Raw genomic sequence first — 17096 nt, 5'->3', positions numbered from 1 at the left:
CAGCTAAGTTTAGGGAGCAACTACTTTTTTCACACAGGCCCAGTAGGTTTGGAAAACATTCTTTTTTACAATCATCATTTAAAAAGTGCATTTTGTATTTACTCCGTTTATCTTTGTGTAACTTTGCGTATCTTTGTTTGATGAACTGAAACATATAAATGTGACAAATATGCAAAAACAAGAAATCGGGACGGCGCAAATGTTTCACAGCACTGTATGTATGAACACACTACTAGTAGAAGGAGTGAAAACATACCAGCATTAGCAGCTGGTTCCAAATAAAATCCAGAATAAACTTGTTCAACATCTGCATCCTACTGTAGGAAAAACCTGCCACAGAGCTGCTACCTGCTGTTGTACAATAACTATGCTGCTAAACTGGGAGGAGGGGAATGTTGCCTGTTCTTCCTGTCCAGCGAGGTCAGGGTCCAGGCCTCAGGACAAAGGTGTGTCCAGAGCAAAGGCCTCTAAAGATGCCGCAAAGTTTCGAGTGACGGATGCGTTGTTGGTTTTCTATGTTTTTGTCACAAAAACACGTAAAGTATATCAGCAGTACTTTGCATTGAATATGCGTCTGTGGTGAGGGAACACTTCAAGGTAAGACCTCATCAGCCCTAAAGCCTAGGAACGAATGCTTCCCCCTACCTATAGATACTGACCCAGTTAGAGTGGTTTTCTAGTCAGTCTGAATTTTGTAGTAAGTGTTTTTTTAATTATCCTGAGGTGTGTGTCATGTGAATTGTTGTAAGTCACAAAAGTCTGAACAACAGAGTTGCTCCTCGGTCATATTCTTCAGATAAAAACAGTCCTTGGGTGCTTTGAAAGGCGCTATTTTTAAATAAAATGTATTATTATTATTATTAAAAAACACAGAGACTAACAGGTGTTTGTTTAATACGTGAACTATGCAGACCACAAACGCTGAGTAATGCCTGAATGAATCCATGCTTCTAACAAAAGAAAGAAGAGGAACATTCAGCAGTGTGTGAAACAGTCTCTGAAACCTGAAATGGTTTTTCAGCAGCCTGGCAGAATTTCTCCACAGTGCTTTTAAAATAGCTGCAGGCACCCACCCACCCACACGGTGCTCAACTATTCTTAACATCACCATGGGGACGCTGATAGACGCGCTGATGTACAGACATCACAAAGGCTGAACCATGTCCATATTTGGAGCTGCTCATAACTGCTCTGACTAATCTTCGCATCAAAGAGGACGTCATCTACTGAAGGAGCGGAACGGAAGTGAGAGGATGTAACACGGGACACAGGAGTGCAGCGCTCGCGACGGGGGCTTCAGGAAGGTTCACGGGTACCCACGTCCGGGTTTACACACTTAACTTTGATACAGTGTAATAATTATACAGAGGACTGAAACTACTGGCATCAAAAAGTTATGTATATATGCCCTAAAATATGCCAAGATTTCAATAATAATAATAATAATAATAATAATAATAATAACAATAGTACAGTAATAGAAAATAAATCATATAATTATATAAATATTTAAATAATAAAATTAGGTGTTATAAAAAAAGATGGTAAGATCATTTTATTTTATTTTTTAAATTTTTTAAAATTTCCTTTTACCATTATTAACTTTCATTTAATATTTATATGTGTATTTATATTTGTATTTGGTTTACATTATTTATTTTTGTTTGACAAATTTACTCCTATTCTTTCTGTTTTTTTCCAAAATTTCTGCTTCATTATGCAAATGAGCGAGGCTGTCATGGAGTAAGCTTTTCAACTACTGGTTGATTGAGCTGGCAATTTATTTCATTTAGTTATTTAATTTTATAAATCAGTTATTTTTCTGTATAAGTAGATTACAACTTTTTAAATGTCACCAGCGCTCGACTGGTGACATTTAAAACACCTGACTGGCTGCATTTATTCAGCTGATCACCTTCAGATGTGTTCCAGTTGTTTTGAGTTTGGCATCAATGAACAAACAAGCGCAAAGTTTACCTCATGAGATCATTTGAATGAACGCTCATCAACTGCATGAAGCATAAATAAATAAATAAATAAATATACAAGCAAGATGCAAACAATGTAAAAAAAAAAAAAATTAAATAATAATAATAATAATAATAATAATAATAATAATAATAATTTATTAAAGTAAAAATGACTAAAAGGTAAAAATAACAGAAACAATATATTCTTTAAAAAATAAATAGACCGTAAATAAAGAAAATGGATAAGTCAATGCATAAACATATAGAAGCAGAAATAATTATTTATTTATTAATTCTAATAATCATTTTATATTTATATTTTGTAAGATATTAATATGTAATTGAGTCACTCTGAGATGCATTTAAAATTTGGCAGTTTCAGTCCTCCATATTTGAACTAGAATAGTGCAGCTCAAACTGAGTGTTTTATACATTTTCTTTCCTAAACTGACCTTTTAGTTTATATTTATATTATTAATAATATTCTGTTTAATATAGTCTAACATAGCTGGAAACTTTAAGTGTTAAGCAGAAGACATCATCACATTCAGGACTCTTTGTGGTCTTCATTCGAATGCACAGAGAAACTGCATATGAAGCTTCACTAACAATACCCGCTCATTCTTAATGAATAATTTCTATATGCCTACATCAGACTGTTGACATACCTGCGCATGGAGTGCCCCGCGCAGGTAGCACTCCCTCCACAGGCCCATGCAGGGGCCCATAAGAAGGGGCAGTAAGGGCTCGTAGGGGTCAAGTGGTCCTTGAGGTCCAGACATAGATGTGAGGGCCTGGGGATACTCAACTAGAGCCCAAGCTTTCAGCAGTCTCTCCAGGCCAGGCACATTCTCAGAGGACAGCGCCCTCCGGTGGCTCTTTTTGTAAACACCTGAACTGCTGCTGCGCCACGGAAGCAGGTTAGTTGGACAGGAGAAGGTGCCCCGCGAGAGCAGAAACACTGAGCCCGGGACGGCGTCGGTCAGCTGGTGGGCAGATGTCAGAGGTCAGAATCAGGCAAACTTTAACACACCTACAACAGTAATCTTACATTTGAACTGAAAACAACAAACAACAAACTTTATTTATAGAGCACATTTAAAAACCAGCGGTATACCAAAGTGCTTAACATAAGAGACAGAAGTAACACGAGTATTATAAGGCCTTAGCAAAGTATCAAATATACTCACAGGTCAATGCCACTAATACACAGGGGTAATATAAAATGCATATCAAAATAAAAACATAATAAAAGCACAAGCCATAAAAAAATATGTATAAGAAAAAATAGAGTAAGTCTAAAAGTCAGGTGCGAGCATTAACAAGCAGGAAAGGCGAGATTAAACAAATAGGTTTTTAACCGTGATTTAAAAAAACATTTGGCGGTTTAACTTCCAGTCGCAAGACATTTTCTCTGGGAGCCTGCAGGTTCTACTTTTACTGATTAATTCCACTGATTTGCATTTATCTAGATAAAAGTAAAATAATACATCTGTAAACTGAGAAGATAGTTTAAAGGCCGTTATGGACAATCAAGACAAGTGAGTTTGAAGTGGCTGCATTTTTAACGAGTACCATAAGCAGGAGCAGTGGTATGACGCAAACATCCAAGTTCTTAAGATATCAGTCTACTAAAAATATGCATGTGAAAACCTCTGCAACAGCTCTGCTTCTCTTCTGCCCTAAAGTTAAACTTGTGTGTTTACTAATTGCTGCTTAGGTAGAATCCAATCTGAAGGCTGTCTTAAGTGTCGCTGTCCAACCAAAAGCAAAAATATCCCACACCCATTTCTGCTGATATACCTTAACACAGACTAGACTCTAAACACGGCCACTAGGGGGACGTGTTGCACCATGCAGTAGACGAGCCAGCCTCACCCTGTGTTTGTCGGGGTTGGTGTTGAGGTTGCCGTTGAGCAGCGGTTGGAGCGGAGGAGTCGGGGGCACGGGCTGGGTGAAACGGCTTTGTCTCGGCTTGCTGTACTGCAGGGACCAGTCCCACACCGGGGGCAGTGGAGGGTCAGACGGATCTGTGGAAGAATCTGGAAGCAGCACATCTCTCCAGCCGTTGACGGGCGTGTAGCACTGCCCGAGGTTCTGAGTATAGCGGAGTTAGGAGGTGTCATTTATTATGAAAATGTCTGTTTTCTGCAGTCTACATCTTCCTACTCATCATCATCATCATTACAATCATCTGGAGAATCAGAGTCAGCATTTGTTGTTCTAACTAATGAGGAGCAACTGCATGTTAATCAATTACTTCACCACTATTTGAACTAATCATTATATAGGGGGGCGTTCAGTACCTGGGAGCGTTTGCATCTCTCTCGCTGGCAGTTTGATAGGAAGGTGGAGAAGAGTGGCAGGTGGATGCTGTCATGCAGTGCCAACAGGAAGTCTTCTGTCAGCTGGAAGCGAGAGGGATACTGGGACCACAGCTGCCAAACGCAGTCCAGGAAAAGCAGGAAGACTGGAGCCTTGAAGGAAAGATCAAGTGAGAGAGCATAGTAAATAAAGTTAGAGCACAAACAGGAAGAGATGAATGAATGAATGATGGAAGTGAGAGACAGAAGGTGAAGGAGGAGGAAACAGAAGCAAAATGAGGGTGAGGGTGGGACTAGGGTTAGAAACCAAGAGCTTTGGAAACTTGTGGCTGTGTTTGTTAGGAGGAAAAATAAATGGGTTCAAAAATGGCCACTCACTTCCTCCTTGTCATTGTCACGGTGGTAGTTAATGCGGCTGTAGAAGCGGTGCGCGCCCATCACCCACTCCTTCTGCACCAGACCCTGGAAACCATACATTGTCCGACAGTGGGGGTCACACATCACCTGCACCAGGCTGGAGACCACGCAACTCATGTCCCGGTCCTCCACCTCTGTGACGTCAGAACAGGAAGAGCACATGCTGAATGCCGCGCCTTCTATTCGAGTAGCTCACTCAGTCACTGAGCAACAGCAAAAACCAAACAATCCAGCAAGTGATTCATCACTTCTGCTCTTAATGCTCAACTCAGAGTGCAGGAAAACGTTAACAGACCCAAACTGAGCATGGCTCTGTCGTCCTTTCAGCCTAGCTGGTAGAGAAAGTGAAAGATCAGCAGCAAGCAGTAAACATCCTCAGCTGAAAACAGCCATTGTCTGAGCAATGTAGTGTTACAATGAGCGTGCAACGGGAAGCCAGACCAGATGGTCAGAAATCCGCCAAATGTCTGTAAAATGAGTCAAAATGAAATCTAAAGGAATATTACAAATGATCATCTTCTGAAATGCCCCTTTGTTTGATTTGTTTACTTCGCGTTCATGCACAGCGTGGCCAGAGGCCAACAAAAGTTTAACGTCAGTGGGAGACTAAACAATGAGAACGTCAGGAGTCAGAACAACAACAACACAATCATCCAGTGATTTTCCATCCCACTCAAAGTGGGCCTTTTAGGCAGTTAATGTGCAAGTAAACATGACTGGTCTGGATAAAGTATGCGAGACTGGTCTGTGTTACCTTATTTGACAGAAATAGTTTAGATTTCATGTTTTTCTAAGCATCTGATAAACAAAAACATTTATTACATTTAAGTAAATAATAACCCTACAACTGCTTTGCTGGGCACCGAAAATTCCTCTGTGGAAGAAAACCATGTCATCTGTTGGCAGAGCCTCTCTCTGTGAAGCCGAGTCCCAGTCAGGCACGCTGAGGTCACCCTCGCAGCATGCTTGGGTTTACCCGGCCTGCCTTGTAGCGTTTCCTCGTCACCTGATCCACCTCGCTGCCGAGCGGTGATCAGTTGACAGCTCGGTCCAAACAAACAAAAGTCAGCACGTTCCTCTTTGCAACACAGAGATGCACCCCCTCTGCACCTCCTGCCACATAAAGCAACATTAGCCCAGCATCCATCCAGGAGCTTGGTGTGCAGAGGTCTTCTTTCCCACCACAGCAGGGCCCGATTGCACATGCCTGTAAGATTGATCGATCCACGCACACTAAAGACAATGAGTCTTTCAGCTTATTTAACAGAATGTCCTTTAGCTGCAAGCCAAACCATGATTGTGTAACAGTGGAAGGGGGAACGGTATTATCCTAAAACCTCAAACGTTTCTTTACGCAGGGAAAACCTTGCAGAGTCATCTGGCACTTGAATAGAACAAAGTGTCAATAACACCGCATCACACTTATAAATAGCCTTAATGGATCCATGTGCCAACAACAGAAGTTTAAACCAAAAAAGAGATTCAAAAGTCCACCAAAATACGACGTCAGACACAGAATATTTTCCTTTAACTCATTAATTAAACGCTATAATTAACTTAGAAGGCCAATTGCCTTTCTGCTGTCTGATCTCATGTGAAACAACAGTTGCAAGCAGGTGTAACTGTGTCCTTAAAAGCATGTTGCATGGGGGCTTATTGACAGTGTGCATGTAGGCTCAGCGGAGTGTGATTGTCCGCGGTATACGTCTACTCCAAGGTAAGCCCTAATGTGGCATTAATGAGAGGGAAGTGCTGTGAATAATGAATGGACTGAATAATATGAGACGGGCTCTGGAGTCACGTGACTCACCTTGAAGTGCCACAGTCAGGTGACCACCACGAAGCAAGCAGGCTACCTCTGAAGCCTTCCTCAAACAGGACCTGGAGGCACAGAGGCAGGTTCGTGACATGCACCAGAATCGGCACATAAGAAATACAGTTACAATACCTAACAAACACAATTTGCATATTGTATATTAGTGTTAGCTATAAAGTTATAAACATAAAATTCAAATTTTAAATGCTGTTAAATGAGGCTTGCAAACTTTCATGGCTTCGATTTGTCTGCAAAATGTTCAAGGTTTTTACAGGACCCTGAACGCAGGTTTTTGAATTCTTTAGCCAGCAAACTGTCAAAAAGGCTTCGTTTTGTTAGACTTGTGTCTTCTGTTAGGGATGATATGCACTGCCAGTCTGGCCAATCAGAGCCGTTACCTTGTGTAGTCTAGCCAGTGGGTGCTTTCCAGGGTAGATAACCATTTGTCATCAGGCACCGACATAGATGTGGAGATATCTACAAGTCAAAACAGAAAAAGAGCACCAGATCATATTCAGGCAGCATCATAAATACAAGTGCATGAAAGAAGAAATCAATTTCTGCAGTTTGGAGACTGAAGTTTTAAATACCTTTAAAATATTATGTATTCTCATCAATGTCTCACGAACGTCTCATTTGTTGAAAATCAGTAAATGTGGCACCTACTGGGTGTTTTAATACTGCTGTGTGGTTATTACTGCCAAAGCCACGATCAACGTATCAGACCGAATAACAATTTTCTCCCTAAAAGTGTAAAACGCACATAAATGCAAATGAACGGCCGGCTAAGATGATCCTCAGTTCAGACTAATTTTCTAATATAGTTGTGGTGGAGATGTACCAGAGTTTTCATTTCTACAGAATAATCCTCTGGCCTGTGAAACACTCGCACACAACGAGACAAAACACTGAGGTGACAAACGTGTGTAGTACTGTGACCTTTACACACTGTTCCTGTGCTCGCGTGTGCGTGTGTGTGTTTGTGAGTGTGTGCGAGTCAGAGAGAGAGACAGACAGAAAGATGGCTCAGCATTTCCAGTAGTTTGAGACCACTGTGGGTTCTGGCCTCTCTGCTCTTAAGTGGAATGTGCTGCCTGTGCTCATATGACAAAAGCACCAGTAAGGGCCGTCTCACAAAGAGTGTTGTGATCTGAGCAGGAATGCCCCGAACAACTATTTAAAACAGGAGAGAATGATCTGGAAACACATGACTTTAACTAAACTAAAGCAGATCACGTCAGGGTGTGATTTAAATCAAAAGACTGTTCAGGAAGTAGGAGAAATGCAGAAGCTTAACACGGAAATTCCATAGACTGCTTAGAAAAGACAGATGAAGCATTTTCTGCTCTGAATCAGAAGTGACAAACAAGAGGATGAACTCACCGAGACATGACTTGTTAAATTCAAGGTGAATAAAGCTTCATCTCCAATCTGCTTCAAAATGGGGCCATAATTTATGAAATGATAATCATGTATCAAATAAGTTTTTAACCTCCTAGGACCTGGCGTCCACATATGTGGACATCACATTTTGGGTTATTTAGACCAAAAGTCTTAGGAGGTTAAAGCAGCAACTGAGAACTCTTTAGAAAATTAGTTACTGAAGTCACAAAAGAAGTGACTCCCAGACTTCTATACAATCCATCCTCTTCTGCTTATCCTTTTCAGGGTTGCTGGCGGGTACAGGTAGACTGTGGGAGGAAGCCAGAGTACCCAGAAAGAACCCACGCAAACAAGGGGGGGAACAAGCAAGCCTGATGGAGGAATTGAACTCAGGACCTTCTTGCTGTGAGGCAACAGTGCTAACCACTGTGCTAAATATTGTCCTTTTTGGACCCTTCAGATCACACACCTGTCCTGACAGAGGTTTATATGAGCAGCAGATTATCAATAACGGCAGTTGTGATGCCTCCTTTCTCCTCTCTGTGCTGTGTGTAAACACACATTCAGGTGTGGACGTGTGCGTTTCTGTCCTTACCTCCCAGACAAAGGGCGCGCAGGCGGCTGTGTGCCAGCTGGATGTCGGCAGGCGAGGGCAGCTCCTCGCCCAGCTCCACCACCACACACAAAGAGGACTGGCAACCAAACAGGATCATCTCCAGGTTTCTACACAAGAGCACATCCAGCTGTTAACGAATGGCAACGAGCCTGCCGTACTTTGTGAAACATTTGTCACTGGCAGTGTAACATTTGTAAGCAAGCTGATATCGCTTTACATCATTGATGAGATTCACTTTTTCCAAAAAAACCTGAATGAATCATTTCTGAGCAATAAAGTAACCAAAAATATAGCAAAATGATACAAATTAAAACTCTTTTATGCAAATTTATATGTATATATTTTTCAACACTCCAATTTCAGAAAGTCTGAAAAATCTTGCAGTTACTTCATGGTTTGTGTTTACAGGGTTACAGCTATCCCCTCTTTCAGCAGCAGGCCGCTGGGACAAAAGGCTTCTACATACTGGAACATACAGAGCTCACAGGTCAGAGACTGAGGACACAAGGGGCTTTAAAAATAGTTATTAAAATCTTAAAATCTCATAAGTTCTCTTAGGCCTACGGGAGAGCAGTTAGCTCAGGTATTTGTCTGACACAGTGATGGGGGCATCCACACTGGTACGTTGTACTAAAGCTGTTGAGCATTTAATAAGGTGTCCATGGAGCTTCATTCATGCATAAAAACAAATGTCTATCAGCTGAATAATCAAGGAGGCAGAAAACTGAAATAATACACGCAAAATAATTAAACTGACCACTGATGGATGCCAACTCATTCCCTGAATCCTACATGACACCGTGTAATATTCTGTGCCGTGGAATTCAAACCGACAACATAGCATACGGATATAAATCTATGAAATGGCCCTTTGGGAAGCAAAGGTGCAAAGCAAACTATTATTTCCCCAGAAAGAAGGAACTGGTTCAAATGTCGTTTCAGCTTGGAGGGAAAAGTTGTACTGATTTTGCCAAAAGCTTCGCAGTTAATACTGAAAAATGACAAAACAGTTGGTGTAAAACGATTCTGCAACATATTCTGACCTCACACGTTAAACTGCAGCCTCATGCTTCTTTCACGATTTGCAATATTCACCTCAAAGTTCTGTTTCTCTCATTCGTTCTTTGTGTTCATTAATAGATTTTCTCGGGTGATAGAAATAAATTAACTGTGGTGCAAAGAAGACATTCATTTTCTGAAAAGTGTTTTTGGCTGACAGACGATAGGTTGTTAAACCTGTTATAAGCAACTGTGCACACAGGTGAGTTAAAGCAGAAGAAGGTTTTAAAATTATGAATCTGAGCATCTTCAAATGTAAATGTATCTAACAAGCCATGTGCAGACATTTTCATTAGTCTGTGAACCAAGTCTTCTTAGTCTGAATCTTCATTCTAGACTAAAGCTTAGGATCTGGAGTCCAGCAGACGACCTGTTATTACTTTACTGGAACCTGTACTTTGCTGTGTGAAAGTTACACCCTACAGCTCAGACTCAAGTGCGGGTGGTCAAATGTCGATGCACTAGAATCCATTTGCAAAGCATTGAACACACACACACACCTGATGTCATCTTTCTCATGGTAGATGTTATTCTGGAAGCTGGCCATTCGCAGTAGATCACTGCCTCTGGGATGTCGCCAACACCAGCGCTGTGACACAAAACAGTTTCACCCTCTTTAATAACACGTTCTTACTGCAGCATTCATCTTATAATTAGTCTCGCTGGAATGATAATAAGCAGCGAATACAGACACATGATTGCAGCTCAGAGATCATTCTGACATAATATATTAAAGACACTTGGGAAGCAGGCACCGAGTCTGAGGAATTTCTGTTTTTTCATTTGAGTTGCAAGAAAAGTTTTAAATGTTTCTCAAGGCAGGAAGATATCTGTGAAAATAGTGTTTCTGGGTGCTTTCTTGAGTTCTTGGACACAAATGTGGAATATTGTAACAGCATGCCCACAGCCCAGCTCTGCATGCGTTTGCAAAAAATCCAGCTGAATATTTTCTGAAGCATATACTTCCAAACACTTCCTAGAAATTGATGAATCACAAATGGCTAAGTGTTCATTTAAAACAAAACATGACTCCAGAACACTCACAGGGATGCGTCCTTCATTGAAGTGGGCGAAGCTTTTCTTCAGCTCGGTGTCTAAAACCTTCTGTGGGACCACGATGAAGCGAGGCAGGCTGACAGGAAGCAGAAAAAAAGTGCTCAGTTTTATTGACAAGATATAAATAGCAAATTTACAACAGCAGTGGAAGATGTATGAGTCATTGCATATAAAACAAATGTAAAAAACTTAGAGCACCATCCTTTGAGGCGTTTATCCTCGGCTTATGTTTGTAAAATGGTGCCGGGGAATCTTTCTCTTATCGAGGACGAGCAACATTCCTGAAATGTGCTGCTTTGCATACTAAAGAGGGGATTGGTGGGAAATGTGATATAACACTGACAGACATTCTATGTGTTTTATTACATTGCATACCTGGTTAGTGTTATGTGTGGTTACACTTGTGAATTTACCTGGTTGACATTTCAAAGCGGTCATTGACTGAGCTGACCCTCCAGCTAGTGGCTCCACAGCGTTCCAGCTCCTGCTCCCAGTCCGAGGCAGATTCAAACCAGTTCATGTGGGCGTCTCGGCGACGGTTGCTTAGAAACTGCTTCATTTCTGTAGGCGGGAAGTGATTGAAACACTCGTTTTGATGCTTGCGGCACTTTAAAGGTGCAAGATCAGGTGCAGTGTGATCATACTGTGACTGCTTTGAATCGTATTTTATACAAACACCACACTATTCATTTTAAAGGCAGGATTTAAACTTAATCTTAATGGGAGTCCAGCAGTGAAGCTAGTTATAATTTTACTGTTTAGCTTCTCTGGTATAAGTTTTTGCCTTTTTTATTGTGATATAAAGACCGGGCAGAAACTGAATTTTAAAAAGCACTGGCTGCTCAGCAAGCAGGCACGGCTTCTTAAGAAATCTATTCTGAGCTTTTGCATCCTTTTCCAACAAAACTCTTTTTGGAGGACAGGAGAAACTATTTCTCTGGGTCAGCCGCGGGAAAAAAACTTGGGATGCCTGGGACACATATTTCTCTGTGCAGAAGGTGAGATATGTTATCAGTCTTTCTTGTGTGCATTTGTTTAATCGCACAAAAACTACAGCACCAAGCTGAATATCATAAAGCTTGGTGGAGAACGGCGCATGGGCAAAGAGAGCGACCGTTTCATGTTGGTGTCAAACAGAGCGTGGACGCTGGCAGAGGTGAAGCTCTTCTTGTATTATTCAAAACACAAAGAACTGACCACACACTGGACACACTTGACCCATAGGGCAGAGGTGAACTGTAGGTCATCTAATGACTTGTTTCAGAGGGGGGCTTGCATTATTTATCCAAGAACTGGCATTCATCCTCAGCCTGGCCAGCCTAGCGTAGCTTGAATGTAGCACACTAAGCATACTATACTGTAGAGACAGGCTCAAATGTCCCTATATGGAGGGCGGGTGTTTAGAGCAGGCCTTTATTAACGACATGTGAATTGTGGCTCGTTTGCATTTGAAGCTGAGAAGCTTAATTAAGAAAAAAAGGGGAAAGAACATAAAACAAGGTTTAATCTTTCCCACAGCCACACTTTAAATCATTGTTAACATAAACTTCTGCTGAATCCAATGAAAGATTGCCTCACATATGTTTTCAGAGAGAGTATTTTTACTGTGGCATCACAGAGGGGAGTGTTTTTAATCTCGCCAACCACAGAGGATGTGAGTGTTATGTGTCATTATGGTCTGAACAGAAACCATTAAGGTTCTGGGTTCATTTTCGTCCCACTTTTAGGATCTGCAACATCAAATTCGGATGATGGAAATCGACAGGAGCAAAAATAGAAAAAAAAATGATAATGAGCTGAAGTCACAGGAGGGAAATGATAAAGTGTGATCACAGCTTTAGTACATTCTGTTTCGGGAGCTGGAATGGGTGAGAACCACACTTAGTCATGTGCTGTGCTTTAAATCTGTACAAGGGTGTCCTCACACATTCCTGCAGTGTTTCTGATTCACGACAGCATGTGATTCTCACTTTAACTGAGCTGTTGTTCCTATGAATATTCATTAGAGCTAAAATGTGCACAGAATGATAGACAGATTGTAATAAATACTTTAGATCATTGACTCGCAGTCATTTTAATATCATTACCATCCCAGAAGGCACACATGAGGCAGCAGTGCCCCAAGAAGCATTTCTGTGGCTGCATCCATACGGACGAGAACAAAACAAAGTAAGCTCAAAAGCATGAGTGTTATTAAACGGCTCCTGGGAGAGCCAACGGTTTACAGAATGACAGACAGGCTGCAATGGTGGAGATAAGATACCGTCTCTGTGCCAGGAAAGGAGTGGCCAGCTGTATACTTTAATCTACTCACCTACACTGCCGAGGGCGGCGTTCTGGAAAGATAACACAGACCCTGGTTTGGGAGGCTGGTAGGTCTTAGCGATGCTGTAGGTCATCTGAGGAGGGAAACCACAGTGAGTGCATCAACATGACAAAGGTCGTCAGCTTTCACCACAGTGTCTGATCACTGGGCTGTGGCATAGATCAGCTTCTCTAAGGATACATGCTTAGGCTAAGGAGACACCTCTTGGACTTGTGACTCAGGAGTGAGGCGGTCAAAAAGGAAGCAGACGACTCGCATGTCCCTGCAGTAAAGCACCAGCTCCTCCGGAGTGAACTTCAGCGAGGAGTTTGGTGTCACCAGCTTGGTCCTGTTTGGGCCCACTGAAACACAAGAGCAAAGATGCAAAGTTACATTTTAGATTCATAGACGACTCCAGAGCCCAGCGGAGTCCTGGAGTACAGAGTTTTAAATCAACCAAACTGAAATAAAACTTTATACATACAGCAAAATGTTTCCCATAGACTTAAATATTATTTGAGAAGCAAGGTATGTGAAAAGATGTCTCACTTTATTAAAACAGTGGTAGTGATGGTAGTCCATCAGACTGCACCAGTATGAGAGCACCAGAATCGCCAGGCAACTCAACTTTCAAAATAAGAGTGGATTATCCACTGATGATAAATCAAAAATATAAAACGTGTCCAATACTCTACATATAATCCCTGTGAGCCCTTATACACAACAGTCCTCCCCACCTTCTATTCCAGGCTAGGCTTTGTGAGGGGCAGCCAATCGGCTGGCTTAAACAGAGGGGGCTCTGTTTGAAGGGAGAGGAACAAATGCTGCTTGTTTGACACAGAGAATGAACTGAGGGGCTGCAGCAAGGCTCAGTGAATGACAAATAAGGATTATTGTGAGTTGCGATACACGCAAAGACTTTGTGTACCAGGATGAAAGCATGAACCTGGAAATGAGCATCATCAGTCCCCTTTAAGCCCTTTTGAATCAAAGCCAATTTTTTTGCCAACTTCCTGACAGCGATACTGATAAAAAGAAATATCTCAGTTAACAATCTGCACATTATCAGACTGTTCTTTGAACTTATTTTTAGTAACCTTTGCGTCATCGTGTTCACAGTAAGTGACATGATAGACAATTTATCTATCCCGTGACTGGAAGTCGTATAAAGGCAATAATTTACCAAATAAACATCAATCAATAGCATGAATGGAAATGCTTTTGGAAGCCATGAGTAAAAAGGAAGTTTTACTCACCAACAACAACTTTCTCTATAGATGCCAAAGCCACATCGTGGTCTCCTAGTAGCACTGGGTCTGCATTGTCCTGCATCATAAATATCATTCAAAGAAATAAAGTTCCCATGATGTCAGATGCACTTTAAACATTTTCAAAGGTCATTCTTTTAAAACAGAAGATAGAAACACACTGTTAACACAAACATCTGTATGTTTTAGTGTTTATTCAGTGCAGCGTAGGGACTCACGTCAGGTTTGGGACTGTCCTGGGGCACAAAGGCCACTCTGAAGTGAGTACAGAAGAGGGTCCCAGACAGCCAGCCTCTTCCTTCCCTGGCAGTCAACTTCTTCCTCACCATAACAGCTCTCTGAAGTACACACTCGCCTAAAGAGGACATATGACTGTTATAAGAATTCATCGACGATACACATCAAGCAGAAGTTTCAGTATTGCACATGTCTAACCATGACTGTGTCCTCTCCTGCACACATAACAGGAAGTATACAAAAGATAAACAAGAAGTATGAAAGAGAGTGGGCTGCAGGGAGTGGGTGTAACAACATCCTTAAACTACAAGTTACGTCCTTGAATTGTTGCAAGTCCTTGACTGGATGGACAGAGAAGAGCAACGAATACAGCGACGCTGTACTGAACCCTGCAAAGCCTGAACCATGAAATAGTCACTTTTTTTAAACCAAAGTGTTTATTGAACATTCTGACAAATCAAAAAAAGAAAAGAAATGAAATATGAATTTGCATATATGAGTTTTAAGTTGTATCTCTTTTGGTACATCTGAGATTTTGGTTCAATTTATTGGTTAAAAAAAAAATGACGCAGATTTTTTTTTCCAAGCACATAAACAATCATTTTAACCACAGGTACGGGCCGGCATTACCAAAGCAATTTTCTTTAAAAATCTATTTCTGCTCACATAACACAAAACAATTGTCCAGAGGTCATCTGCAAATAACCTTTAATTCTACAAGCAAAGACCTGCAAGAGAAACAGCTTGGGAGCACAGGAAGTGATGGTGTTTGGATATCATCGACAGGCCAAGCAAATCCAAGTAAACAGTACTATTATTACCACAATATACAACTGCAAGTGTGTGCTGTGGATACCTTTATTCCCTTTAAAGAAGACAAATTACACACACTCACAATTTAACATTTTAATTGTGTGTGATAACGTAGATACCTGTGTGTGTCTGTACGTACTCAGCTCAAACTGTTTTCCAACATGGCTGCAGTACAGTAAGTTACTGTCAAGTTGCTCTCCATTTGTTTTGAACATGTTGCCTCCAACATTTGTTACTGTGTGCAGTACGATGAGCTGCTATATTTATCTGATGCTGTGAAATGCAATTATAGAGGCTGTTAATGTCATTTTGGGGCATTTAAGTTTTGTATGAAAATCTGAAAGAAACACGACCTGCTTCAAAAGGTAGTGCATCCAAACAGAAGCAGCAAGATTTTTTGCTAGACTGCAAATGTCTAAGATAATGTAATGACTACAAGTTTTAGAAAAGAAAAGAAAAGAAAAGACCTGCAAAGCCTACAAAACTGCCTCCACCTGACAGTACGATCAAAACAAGACACCACAGGGGCTTTTTTTTTATTTTTATTTAAACAGATATGAATATAGGTGCACCTTGAAATGTCAGTGTGTCAAAAATGTTTAAAACCCGGATCTACAATTTGAGGGGATCTTTAGTGGCAGCTTAAATCTCTGTATGTGTAGACTAACTGTTGGCTTCCATGCGCGCACACACACACACACACACACACACACACACACACACACACACACACACACACACACACACACACACACACGGAAAGTCTGGAATTTTCACTCTATTATCTGAAAATAACAGTAGAGTCAGACTCTGAGTCACACACTACAATATTTCACAAACACTTGAATTCTTTCACAACAACAAGATTCATTTCAAAATTATTTTCCATCCATTCTCTTCTTTGCTTTGTGAAACGTTCAAGAACAAGATGATGAACAATAGAGCTGAAACAAGTGTGTGCAGCGATTTTCTCAGCCCAAAAGAAAAAGCGAATACAAAGATGGGGCGGTGCATGTTTTGGCTGTTGGCTATGGTCACATGATTGAACTTCACTGGTTGCTTGAACTAAGCCAAAGTACTTAAACATGTTTTTGAATGTTAAACATGTTTGACTTGACTTCAGAACTCTGATCGTTATAGCCATTTTGTCCCTTACACGATCAGGATGAGAAGCGTGAACCACTACATCAGAAAACCTTCTGCATTTTTACTGCATCACTGGACAAGTCGTTCAGTGCAACACAGACAAAAGGTCTGCAGGAATCATCCCAGGAAAGAATGTTTTTCCAGCTTTGATAACACATAACATCCTAAACAGTGTACTTATGTGTGCTAGTAATCCTGTTAAGAATGTCTCTGGGTAAATGGAATGAAAGAAAAGAAGCGTCTGAAATTCCAGGACAAAGTTCCAAAAACAAAACTTTTCACCCACAAAAGTCTTTCACACACAAACACAGATGTGCAGAAACACTCCAAGAAAACACAAAAGAAGAACAAAGGAAAACCATTTCTCACACACACACACACACACACACACACACACACACACAACAGTCTACCACAGGAACACAAAGCCTCTGCCAGTTAGACTGTGGGTTTCCATAGCAACAGGGTCTGGGATTGGGTAGACGTGGAGAAAATGGTCTTTTTGTCCATGACAAAGCAAATGTTTTCATTTCATTCAAAAGACAATTTAAAAAAAAAAAAGATGGGGGAAGACCAAACTGAAAAAAGAAAAACATGCTGAGGAAACACTGAATTCCTTCTCGGGATAATGAAAGGAACTGCAATAACACGGCCCTGATATGAAAAATGACAGCGGAGACGTTGGC

General features: G+C 41.0%; 1 protein-coding gene across 1 annotated transcript in view; it reads right to left on the bottom strand.

Annotated features, from left to right (window-relative positions):
* The window catches only part of mtmr11 (myotubularin related protein 11), a 38557-nt gene that overhangs the window by 3337 nt on the left and 18124 nt on the right, over positions 1 to 17096 (bottom strand). Inside the window, exons 3-16 of the mRNA XM_084944347.1 lie at positions 14433 to 14569; positions 14203 to 14272; positions 13169 to 13308; positions 12956 to 13040; positions 11055 to 11202; positions 10630 to 10717; positions 10086 to 10174; positions 8506 to 8633; positions 6926 to 7004; positions 6522 to 6592; positions 4673 to 4845; positions 4277 to 4447; positions 3849 to 4067; positions 2639 to 2956 (exon numbers count right to left, since the gene is read on the bottom strand). Of these exons, the coding sequence (XP_084800473.1) occupies positions 2639 to 2956; positions 3849 to 4067; positions 4277 to 4447; positions 4673 to 4845; positions 6522 to 6592; positions 6926 to 7004; positions 8506 to 8633; positions 10086 to 10174; positions 10630 to 10717; positions 11055 to 11202; positions 12956 to 13040; positions 13169 to 13308; positions 14203 to 14272; positions 14433 to 14569 (1916 nt within the window). The remainder of the gene's footprint in view (positions 1 to 2638; positions 2957 to 3848; positions 4068 to 4276; positions 4448 to 4672; positions 4846 to 6521; positions 6593 to 6925; positions 7005 to 8505; positions 8634 to 10085; positions 10175 to 10629; positions 10718 to 11054; positions 11203 to 12955; positions 13041 to 13168; positions 13309 to 14202; positions 14273 to 14432; positions 14570 to 17096) is intronic.

Source organism: Perissodus microlepis, chromosome 11 (genome assembly GCF_051167445.1).
Source record: "Perissodus microlepis isolate ML-2025 ecotype Zambia chromosome 11, ASM5116744v1, whole genome shotgun sequence".
Classification (NCBI taxonomy): Eukaryota; Metazoa; Chordata; class Actinopteri; order Cichliformes; family Cichlidae; genus Perissodus; species Perissodus microlepis.
The sequence above is the reverse complement of the archived record's forward strand: the minus strand, read 5'-3'. Positions and strand labels throughout refer to the sequence as shown.